At 40.4% G+C, this 12438-nt stretch overlaps 2 protein-coding genes across 4 annotated transcripts in view; both read left to right on the top strand.

Annotated features, from left to right (window-relative positions):
• LOC126484050 (allergen Tha p 1-like) overlaps positions 1-8655 on the top strand; it is a 105597-nt gene extending 96942 nt beyond the window's left edge. Inside the window, exons 1-2 of one of the 3 annotated variants that reach the window (XM_050107396.1) lie at positions 5226-5457; positions 8346-8655. In XM_050107396.1, the coding sequence (XP_049963353.1) occupies positions 5277-5457; positions 8346-8536 (372 nt within the window). In that variant the 5' untranslated portion in view covers positions 5226-5276 and the 3' untranslated portion in view covers positions 8537-8655. Of the gene's footprint in view, positions 1-5225; positions 5458-8345 lie in introns of those variants that run through there. The other 2 variants (XM_050107395.1, XM_050107398.1) reach the window with 2 other exon arrangements.
• Positions 1-12438, top strand: part of LOC126484052 (allergen Tha p 1-like) — a 72251-nt gene that overhangs the window by 36338 nt on the left and 23475 nt on the right. The window lies entirely within an intron of this gene.

Genomic DNA, 12438 nt, shown 5'->3' on the forward strand with positions numbered 1-12438 from the left:
GATCAGTTTGGCTTTAGGAAAAGTAAAGGGACGAGATAGGCAATTCTGACGTTACGGCTAATAATGGAAGCAAGGCTAAAGAAAAATCAAGACACTTTCATAGGATTTGTTGACCTGGAAAAAGCGTTCGACAATATAAAATGGTGCAAGCTGTTCGAGATTCTGAAAAAACTTGGAATAAGCTATAGGGAGATACGGGTCATATACAATATGTACAACAACCAAGAGGGAATAATAAGAGTGGACGATCAAGAACGAAGTGCTCGTATTAAGAAGGGTGTAAAAGGCTGTAGCTTTTCGCCCCTACTCTTCAATCTGTACATCGAGGAAGCAATGATGGAAATAAAAGAAAGGTTCAGGAGTGGAATTAAAATACAACGTGAAAGGTTATCAATGATACGATTCGCTGATGACATTGCTATCCTGAGTGAAAGTGAAGAAGAATTAAATGATCTGCTGAACTGAATGAACAGTCTAATGAGTACACAGTATGGTTTGAGAATAAATCGGAGAAAGACGAAGGTAATGAGAAGTAGTAGAAATGAGAACAGCGAGAAAACATCAGGATTGATGGTCACGAAGTCAATGAAGGTAAGGAATTCTGCCACCTAGGCAGTAAAATAACCAATGACGGACGGAGCAAGGAGGACATCAAAAGCAGACTCGCTATGGCAAAAAAGGCATTTCTGGCCAAGAGAAGTCTACTAATATCAAATACCGGCCTTAATTTGAGGAAGAAATTTCTGAGGATGTACGTCTGGAGTACAGCATTGTATGGTAGTGAAACATGGATTGTGGGAAAACCGGAACAGAAGAGAATCGAAGCATTTGAGATGTGGTGCTATAGACGAATGTTGAAAATTAGGTGGACTGATAAGGTAAGGAATGAGGAGGTTCTACGCAGAATCGGGGAGGAAATGAATATGTGGAAAACACTGATAAGGAGAAGGGACAGGATGATAGGACATCTACTAAGACATAAGGGAATGACTTCCATGGTACTAGAGGGAGCTGTAGAGGGCAAAAACTGTTGAGGAAGACAGAGATTGGAATACGTCAAGCAAATAATTGAGGACGTAGGTTGCAAGTGCTACTCTGAGATGAAGAGGTTAGCACAGGAAAGGAATTCGTGGCGGGCCGCATCAAACCAGTCAGTAGACTGATGACCAAAAAAAAAAAAAAAAAACAGTTGTTTGAAAGCCTAGGGACTTAAGACTTCAGCAGTTTGGTGCCACAGAACTTGGAATAAATTTCCATAACATTTTCTATGTGTTCCTACAAATTAAGTTTTTCGTAACTGTTATTCCTAGGTATCTAGTTGAATTTACGGCCTTTAGATTTGACTGGTATATCGTCTAACCGAAGTCTAAGGGACTATTTTTAGCACTCATGTGGATGACCTCACACATTTCGTTATTTAGGTTCAACTGCCGATTTTCGCACCATTCAGATACTTTTCTAAATCGTTTTGCAATTTGTTTTGATCTTCTGATGACTTTATTTGTCGATAAACAACAGTGTCATCTGCAAACAACCTAAGACGGCTGCACAGATTGTCTCCCAAATCGTTTTCATAGCTAAGGAACATTACATTGGGGAACGCCAGAAATCACTTCTGTTTCACTCGATGACTTTCGGACAATTACTACGAACTGTGACCTCCCTGACAGGAAATCAAAAATCCAGTCTCATAACTGAGACGATATTCCATAAGCACGCAATTTCACTACGAGCCGCTTGTGTGGTACAGTGTCAAAAGCCTTCCGGAAATCCAGAAATACGGAATCGATCTGAAATCCTTTGTCAATAGCACTCAACATTTCATGTGAATAAAGAGCTAGTAGTTTTTCACAGGAACGATGTTTTCTAAACCCATGTCGACTGTGTGTCACTAGACCGTATTATTCGAGCTAATTCACAATTTTCTAACACTATATGTGTTCAAACATCCTGCTGCATATCGACGTTAATGATATGGGCCTGTAATTTAGTGGATTACTCCTACTACTTTTCTTTAATATTCGTGTGGCCTGTGGAACTTCCGAGTCTTTGGGTACGGTTGTATATGATTGTTAAGTATGGTGCTAATGCATCAGCATACTGTGAAAGGAAGGTAATTAATATTCGGTCTGGACCAGAAGATTTGCTTTTATTAAGTGATTTAAGTTGATTCACCGCTCCGGTGATATTTACTTTTACGTTATTCATGTTGGCAGCTGGCATTTCGGAAGACTGTGTTTAGTAAAACTCCTTTGGCAGCACTGTCTTCGACAGTATCTCCATTGCTATCGTGCAGAGAAGGCATTGATTGTTTCTTGCCGCAAACGTACTTCACATAGTGTCTCTTGGATTTTCTGCAAGGTTTAGAGACAAAGTTGCGTTGTGGAAACTACACTACTGGCCATTAAAATTGCTACACCAAGAAGAAATGCAGATGATAAAAGGGTATTCATTGGACAAATTTATTATACTAGAACTAACATGTGATTACATTTTCACGCAATTTGGGTGCATAGATCCTGAGAAATCAGTACCCATAACAATCACCTCTGGCCGTAATAACGGCCTTGATATGCCTGGGCATTGAGTCAAACAGTGCTTGGATGGTGTGTACAGGTACAGCTGCCCATGCAGCTTCAACACGATACCACAGATTATCAAGAGTAGAGACTGGCGTATTGTGACGAGCCAGTTGATCGGCCACCATTCACCAGACCTTTTCAATTGGTGAGAGATCTGGAGAATATGCTGGCCAGGGCAGCAGTCGAACATTTCCTGTATCCAGAAAGGCCCGTACAGGACCTGCAACATGCGGTCGTGCATTATCCTGCTGAAATGTAGGGTTTCGCTGGGATCGAATGAAGGGTAGAGCCACGGGTCGTAACACATCTGAAATGTAACATTCACTGTTCAAAGTGCCGTCAGTGCGAACAAGAGGTGACCGAGAGGTGTAACCAATGGCATCCCATACCATCACATGAATGGTGTGATACACCAATATGGTGATGACGAATACACGCTTCCAATGTGCTTCCAATGTGCGTTCACCGCGATGTCGCCAAACACGGATGCGACCATCATGATGCTGTAAACAGAACCTGGATTCATACGAAAAAATGGCGTTTTTCCATTCGTGCACCCAGGTTCGTCGTTAAGTACACCATCGCAGGCGCTCCTATCTGTGATGCAGCGTCAAGTGTAACCGCAGCCATGGTCTCCGAGGTGATAGCCCATGCTGCTGCAAACGTCATCGAACTGTTCGTGCAGATGGACTTTGTCTTGCAAACGTCCCCATGTGTTGACTCAGGGATGGAGATGTGGCTGCACGATCCGTTACAGCCATGCGGATAAGATGGCTGTTGTCTCGACTGCTAGTGATACGAGGCCGTTGCGATCCAGCACAACGTTCCGTATTACCTTCCTGAACCAACCGATTCCATATTCTGCTAACAGTCATTGTATCTCGACCAAAGCGAGCAGCAATGCCGCCATACGATAAACCGCAATCACGATAGGGTCAGCACGTTGTAGGTATCGCCACTGGGGCCAACCTTGTGTTAATGCTCTGAAAAGCTAATCATTTGCATATCACAGCATCTTCTTCCTGTCGGTTAAATTTCGCGTCTGTAGCACGTCATCTTCGTGGTGCAGCAATTTTAATGGCCAGTAGTGTATTTCAAAGTAGCATGGCACTCAATTTACGTAAAGTAGTCAAAACTTATAAATGGCAACATTCATGCTACGTTCCTGCGTTCTTCTCATGAACCAGAAGAAACAAAACTTTGTTGGCATTAGATAGCTGACAAATATATAGCGCTGGACCTATTTACGTTATGCGCAGTACAATTCGTATGAGGATGTTTAGACGCTAACTGTAAACGGCATAAGATAATTGCAAACTATTAAGCTGTCAGGCTAACCTTGGACTTACTGGTCACTGTCGTGGAAAGAAAATGATCACACTTACGTTATTCTGTAAAGACGTGTAATAGAAGATTGCATAGAGAAATTGACTACCTGCTTATACCGACAAATTGCATGCATGCTAGAAGCATCCCTGGGTGTGTAGTTTCAAGAGGTTCATTCAAAATGTTAGTATGCTTTTAAGAGTAATCTCCATTAATTGTCTGACTATATTATTCATGACGAATCAAGTTTGCCAAAATCGCGAGCAATTCTGCTATTACTATGGCTGGTTTCGACAGATTTACGCTGTCATTGTCGAATCCAGTAGCATAGACATGTCAAGACCGGCCATAGTAATAAAAATAAATGCTAGCGATCATGGCAAACTTGATTCTTCAAGAATAATATAACGTTCAGATCGTCCGAAACGACAGACGCAGTGTATGATGTGTATAACTGGTCTGACTAATTTAGAGTTGCTTGTTGGTATTCCTTTTGCCTTACACATTATTCTTCTCAAAGATTCAGTAAACCGACCTGGTCTGTGATTATAAGAAAATCAAATTGATAATAACAACACAATTCCAGCGAGATCGTTTACTGTTGCTTCAGAGCAAATAAAATACAAGGGTCAACGTTTACTCATAGCATTCTTCAGGCAATTCTATGTGATGTAATTGATTTAGAAGGATTTCTATACATGAACCAATGTAACGAAAGGAAGCTGCCTCTCATATTATTTTCCTAAGCCAAACAGACTTTCTGGCAATGTCTTGTAGATTTTTGTTTCTGTTCTTCCATAGATTATTCTAGTAAGACAAGGCATGCATGAGATTTCATAGGCTAAACTTCAGATTCTAAAACTGACTTCACACAGGTCACACATACAGTTTCATTTTTTTGAACGCTGTTTGGACAAGAGCCCACAAGAAGATTTTCTAGCTCGTATATGTACTTATTGATGACTTACAGTCCAGAAAAACCGCTGTACCAACACTCCCAAGAATACGTAACTCACGTTAAAAACTTTTCTAGATTAAGTTGATTGCGATATTTTTTTCTTGATGTTATTGGTCGAGCCACTATTTACTTGTGTGCGGACAGTAAAAGAAGAAGGAATTTCCAGTAAGGCATCATGGAAACTGGGATACAGCGAACGGTCACGAGTAGCCTTGAGAACGACTGGCTCTTCTCAGAAACGGCCCGGTGCGTGGACCAGTCAAGGTCAGCGTCCGCTGTCTGGCGCCTGCGTAGGCACATGCCGTGACGTCAGGTGTACCGGTGATCGTACGTATATATAATGCAACGCAGACTGAAGCCGGCAGATCACACCCCAGACGCTACAGCAGCAGCCTATTGCCAGAGTTACAATGCAGAAATACACTCTCTTGGTGGTCTGTCTGGTAGCAGCTGCTACTGCGTACACAACCAAGTACGACAATATCGACCTGGACGACATCCTGCATAACGACCGCCTGCTCAAGAAGTACCACGAGTGCCTCCTCTCTGACAGCGACGCCTCCTGCACGCCTGATGGGAAGGAGCTCAAGGGTGAGTGCAGTGCCGGGCAAACACTGTAGTTCTTCGTATGTTGACACGCGTTATCTGTCTTGCATCTGTCTTGTGAATGAAGCGCACATCAAATGGGTCATCGATTCTGCATTCGCACGACTCTAGTACATACTTATATGTAACGGATTCTGCTCTACTACGACACACACCTAAAGCGTTTTCGAGAAATAAAGTTTCAAAGTTTTACGTGACTATCGAATACCATAAAGCTAAGGCAGCTGTGCACGTGCATGCCTCAACTGCCTTCGAATAGCATCATTTTTTTCTAACCCACCAACAAGTATTTGTATTTACACTTCTTCAATCGCCGTGCAAGGTCCTGGTAACGATCCTCCGTCATAAACACAGCAAACGTACCTTTCGCCTGTACATAGACAGGACAGCGTATTCGTGATTATCAACTGTATCCTGGGAATTCTGTCACTTCTAATATCCAAGGAAGCTGTGTGCAATATTGTAGGCAGCTAGTTCTGTCGCTTTACACAAGAAGGGGCCACATATGCTTTCTGTCGATATCCCAAAAGCAGTATATATATATATATATATATATATATATATATATATATATATATATATAGTGGATATCAGTTGAATCATGTGTAGACTGATATGACTTCACTTCATTTAACCCGGATTCCGATTGTAGCTCGCACCAAATGTACCACAAACATTAGCACAATGATCCGCCAGTGTATTCGATACAGCTAGTCCGAAACATAGTGGTGATTCAGATAATTATGGGGAGAAAGGTTGGTGGCGTGAATTTATTTATCATCGGATTTTTTGCCAATGATCTGGTTTATATTCGAAAGCTCTTCTCATTGTCTCTTGAAATGAGAGCATGTGACACCGTTGATGGTGATCCGTTTGTCGAATGGGGATGTTAATCTCGCCTGCCTCCTTGGTGCTATTCGAGATGGGTAGGGTACGATATGTGCATCCATTACACACACTCACACTCTACGGACACATACGACGCAACCCCCACATAGCCACATTGAAAGGGATCAGTGAGAATAAAGACACAACCTCCTTTCCGACAGGAGGCTGAATTCGTCCCATGGGATATGTCAGCGAACAGTGCCACACAGCACCTACATTCACATTAGCATTCTTATTGTTATTGCTCTTCGAAGAAACATGATTAGTTTTAATACATCTACCTGGCAGGAAACGTGGAACAAAATCGACTCTAACACAGTACAATCAAACGTGTAGTCAGCTGCGAAATCACCACTCCCTAGGGCTGACGGTCTCCTATTGGATTTGAAACGGTCGGTAAACTTGGAACCTTGAGTTCATGGAAACACTTCAGAAGCCCACGGTACTACTGCAACATCTGTTATATATAAGTATGTTGTATAGTCGTGTTGAAGGGCGGTGAAATCGAAAAACCGATAGTTATATGCTTGGAATATACCTTTAACAACAACAGTAACTTTATCAGTAGTATGCTAGATATGTTCTCTGTTCTTCCGTAAGTGAACTCCCATCTTTAGTTAGCACAGGCTCCCAATAGTATTGTTTGTGACGGATTTACATCACCAGTGCGGGATGTTAGTCTTTAGTAATAAATCTGTGAACTGTTTCATTAATATTGCTATTTTTTTTTTTTTTTTTTTTTTTTTTTTTTTTTGTAAAGAAGGTCTCTTTCCATGCCAGCCTTCATGTCCTATATCTTGATCCATTATATTCCACATGTCGATAATCTACTTAACAATCCATAGCCGTTTCTACTGTAAAATTTACCCTACAGGTCTCCTTCCATCACATGGTTCCCTATTCCTAGATGCACATCGCGTTCCTGATACCTTCGTTTCTTCTTCTCTATTTTGATAAAATTTCACTTTTAAGGAGACAGTTATGCGGACGTATGATTGGTGATTTACGAAACAGGCAACAGATCTCGCTAATTTCACTGTCATTTGAGAGATTGCGTGAGGTATACCGTTCACCCTGGTTAAAATGTGCGCACCTTCGAATGGATTAGTTCGCATGACTCAACAGGCGCTTTATTGCTGTGATTTCTTGTTTGTATCTAACTCTCATATGTAACTCTCAGCCCCCCCCCCCTCCCTCCTCCCATCGCTCTCCCCAGTCCCTGACCCCTTTCTCTATCTTTTTCCCAAGCACTAGCTCTTCGTTTTACTCTCTCTCTGTCTCTCTCTCTCTCTCTCTCTCTCTCTCTCTCTCTTTGTGTAAAATGTGTGACAGATCCTGCTTGGTTGATTTATTACCGCAAAGCGTACCATGTCCAACAGGCTAAATTTTTTGAACTGCCCTGGTAAAGTGGTTGATTACAAGCTGCTCTGCAGTGCTGTATGTGGAACGTGGCAAATCGTAAAGGCTTGGAAAATGGAAAATTCACATCGTATTGTTGTCTTAGACAATAAAGAAGACACTGCAGTCACATGTTGCCGCTCTTATTCATTTTTCGGGGAAACCTTATCTCCTGCATGACTACACAAAATATATACATCTTTATACTTTCTACATCTAGCCGAAAGTGCCTCTGTGGGAGAATTCATGATTTTGGTTTCTAGATACCATATTAGCACATTTATCTGGTCACAATATGGTATAATGCACCTAATCACCATTCTTAGTGCGCTAATGAAAGTTAAGAAAACATGCAGAAGAATACACATAACTGCAGTAAAACAAAGCAAATAAATTTCCATTGCTCTTCTCTGTGGAAGCGAAGGATGGCCACCACTGAACCATGTGGGCCAACTTGAAACACGGACCAATGATGCAGATTCAAATCGAAATACTTGGAGTCGCACAAAATTCAGTTATTAAGAATTTTCAAAACAAGTATTTTTGATCTCTTCACTTTCCTGATTGCGAAACCTGTCTGTTAACAGCCGCCGTCCCTGATGCGCTGACCAACGAGTGCGCCAAGTGCAACGAGAAGCAGAAGGCTGGTGCCGACAAGGTGATCAGGTTCCTTATCAAGGAGAAGCCCGACCTGTGGACGCCGCTGGAGAACAAGTACGACCCCACCGGCACCTACAGGCAGAAGTACGGCGAGGAGCTGAAGAAGGTCTCCGCCTAGACTCCTGCATCTACTAGTCTATGCCACTGTGATATCTGCAAATCAATATCTCATGTAATCAATTTTTCCATTGCCATATGCTCATCTTCATTAATAAATAATTAATAAACAATGGAAAACCTGTTTTTGAATTTCACATTAAGAAGAAACCAAATAATCGAGTACGTTTACTTTGAAAGAAACACGACTAAACTTGTAATCCCAGAATACTAACGTATATTGCAGTCATTTATACACCCAGGGATGTTTTAAAATGTTTCACATAACAATACGGATGTTATAAAAGACTTTCTACTAAAACTGGATACAACATATACAGGAATTATAAAATGAAAACTGGAATACAGTGATAGCTGCGGTAAACAAGTTTGAGTTATAGCGGTTCATGAAAGATTGAGAAACAAATACAGATCACAATCAGGTAGATTCAAAGTTAGATTGACGTCAAAGAGGGGTGGAAGAAGAAGTGAATTGGGGACATGATGGAAGTATGGGTACCAAAGAGTGGAGGAAAGTTTCTGTGACTTACTGAGAAACGACAAGATAAAGAAGGAGAAATGACAGAAAATGGAGGCTTTTGCTGTCCTGTATGATGGAGTGAACTCCGCACATGTGTGTTTGTTTCTAGGGAGAAAAAAACGTTATGTTTACGAAAGGAGCCGTGCGGAGTGGCCTTGTGGTTAGAGGCACTGATGGCGCGGACCCTCCCGCCGGAGATTCGAGTCCTCCCTCGGGCATGGGTGTGTGTGTTGTACTTAGCATAGGTTAGTTTAAGTTAGTTTCAGTAGCGTGTAAATCTAGGGACCGATGACGTTGTAACGTCCACTTGGAAAACTTATGAATTACTGTGCTGGTAAACCTCCTAGGTTATTTGATTTACTAACAGATGAGCAAATCTCAATGTACTCAGACAGTTTTCTCCTTACTTATTCTGATCATCACTAAACTGACACACAATATTTTAGCGGTACGCAATCTGACTTTCAATAATCCCTACAAAAGAATGGCCCTGACTAACAATAACCTTTACCTCACAAAAATCTTCGTTACTCGAACTACTGCAATACAACGAGCGCCAATACTGCCAACTAAATAAGAGATTATAACTACTGAAGGCTCAACTACTCATAGGCATAGTTAGCAAATGAAAGATATTGATAGTTATCAAATAATCTATTTGCTTTAATAGTGTGCAGAAGTCATAATATATATATCTGTTCATGACATCCATTCTTACGTCCAGAACGTCCGCTCTCAAAACTCTGGCCTCTCTCTCCCCACATCCACCACTGCTTGCGGCTCACCTCCAACTGCACAATGCTACGCGCTGTTCACATCCAACTTCTGCGCAACACTACACTAGCGAATATTCCAACAATGCCAACCAGCCACAGACTGCACACAGCACAGTCAGTGATTTCCATGCAGAGCGCTACATGGCGTTACCAACATAACAACCTAAATAGCCTACTTCATAGCCCCCATGCAAATCCACAATAAAATTTACAAATTATTTTGGGCCGTGCCCAATAATTATTTGCAAATTTTTTTTATATTAACGATGACAAATATATCAAATGCACACATTTATCGATAAAATGTTGGTCAAAAGCAAACATTTTCCCACAGTCCATAAAGACAGTCCTAATCATTCATCACAGTAGTAATTGCAGTTTTTTTCTCAAAGTCGGAGCAGTAAAAGAAAATGCACATGGAAGTAGTGGATTTCCATTCAGTCTTGAAGAAGTAGTGTCGTCCTTCCAAAGGAAAGACAGTACTGACTCTTGACATGCAGACAGATAATGGGACACAACAGAGCAAACCCACAGCAGAATCAGCCCAAGTTTTGAAGAATATTTGTAGGTAGGTCGTCACAGAACAGACCCACTGTAGTCCTGGTAGAGATTAGGGTATTGGTGGGCCACCAGAGGTGCAGACCCACTGCAGTCCTTGTAGAAATAATGGTATTGGTGGGACATCAAAGGTGCAGACCCACTGTAGTCCTTGTAAAGATAATGGTATTGGTGGGCCACCCAAGGTTCAAACCCACTGTAGTCCTTGTAGAGACGGCCAGGAGCCATCTGTTATGACTGTGCGGTTGCATAATCAACGTCGAAGTATCTTGCAGATAATGTAGCAAGTCCATAAACCAACACTTGTGCACTCACAAAAATTTTTTGAAATGTCCTTAGAACCAACAATGTCGTTAACTAGTCCCTTGCTGAATTATCAGTACACGTGTGAGCATTAACAGTCCTTTTTTTCCTCACATATTGTGCATATACTATGACCAACAGAAATGTGTGCACTGAAATGAATCCCTACAAGTTACTTAATTTGATGAAATGGTGTCAATTACAACTTTATAACATGAGAAAACAATTGCAAAGGTACAAAATACATCATTAAAGAACATAACAGTACAGATAACATTTGTAGTAATACAGGCTTTACAAAAGAATAGAAATAAACATATAAATCAGTGTTACATGAATTATGACATAAGTAAATAAATAAAAAAAATTGAGAAGAGCTTTCGAAACATTAACTTCACACATGAGCATTAAAATTGAACAGAACAAATTATGTGTAAACATCTTTACAAAGTAAATAACTTATTATTAATGCAAACTATATTTGAGGTTTAACTGTATTCCTCATCACAGTGAACGTAGCTTAGTATTAGAAAAATTCTAAAACAAGACAAACACAAATACACTAGGGTACACTAACATATAGTGGAATAACACAAAAGGACAGCACAGAGTTTGTATTTAATGTGACATTTGGTACTGCAGCCCAACTCAAAACTTCATTCCATAGATCTTTCCTCTTATTTTAACATTTGTTCCTGCAAAAAAAAAAAAAAAACAAAAAAACCTATCCATGCATGATTCCTGTATTTTATTAATATCCTCTTTCAAAATAATTATTCTTCATTGTACACTACTTTTTTGCCAAACATTTTTTTCTTATAGCTTTTCAATGCATCTCATCCAATTCATCGCCACTCATTCTCTTATATAGTCTATCCCTCTTAGGCTAACTTAAATCTCCTGAGCTAAACTAAGGGACGAGGCAATGCAGCACCACAAAACAACACAAACACCAATGACAAGAAAATGCAAATTGGCAAAGCAAGCAGCAGTACATCTAAATTAGCAGAACAAATGCTACATTACAACTAATGTGAGCCAATTTGCAGCAATAAGAAAAATAAATCAGTAGTAAAACTGGCTTAATACATTGTAAAATTTAGTAGGGCAATGCCTGACAAACAGCAGCAGCAAATGCGATAACTTATATCTAAACATGAAAAAACTCAAGCAGAAAAAATAATACAGTTAAGATAGGAAATGTCTAATACCTATGTCACATCTTAATACTAGAGTGATGCATCACAATAACTTACACTACCAAACAAGTTACCAAGCCATTGAAAAATTTATGTATGTAGTTCCTGTGAAGGTAAATGTCTATTTGTGTTCCCCCCTCCAATTTTTTTTAAGAAAGTAGGTCATAAAATTATTATCAACTGGGTCTGTAGACAGAAAATAGTGTTATTAGTACATCTAATCAATTTTATTTTAACCAATGCTGCAGCACAGCTAGAAACTAGATATTAAACAAAATGAGCAAATATATATATAAACCAAAGCATGAAACGTCATTCACTAGCCGTATGGAATTTCAGTAAATATCAGCAATTACGAGATCCAAAGTGTTAGTACACGTTTCTAGAATGAAATTTTCACTCTACAGCGGAGTGTGCACTGATATGAAACTTCCTGGCAGGTTAAAACTGTGTGCCAGACCGAGACTCGAAATCGGGACCTTTGTCTTTTGCGGGCAAGTGCTCTATTAACTGAGCTACCCAAGCAAAACTCACGCCCTGTCCTCAC

Source organism: Schistocerca serialis, chromosome 6 (genome assembly GCF_023864345.2).
Source record: "Schistocerca serialis cubense isolate TAMUIC-IGC-003099 chromosome 6, iqSchSeri2.2, whole genome shotgun sequence".
NCBI lineage: Eukaryota > Metazoa > Arthropoda > Insecta > Orthoptera > Acrididae > Schistocerca > Schistocerca serialis.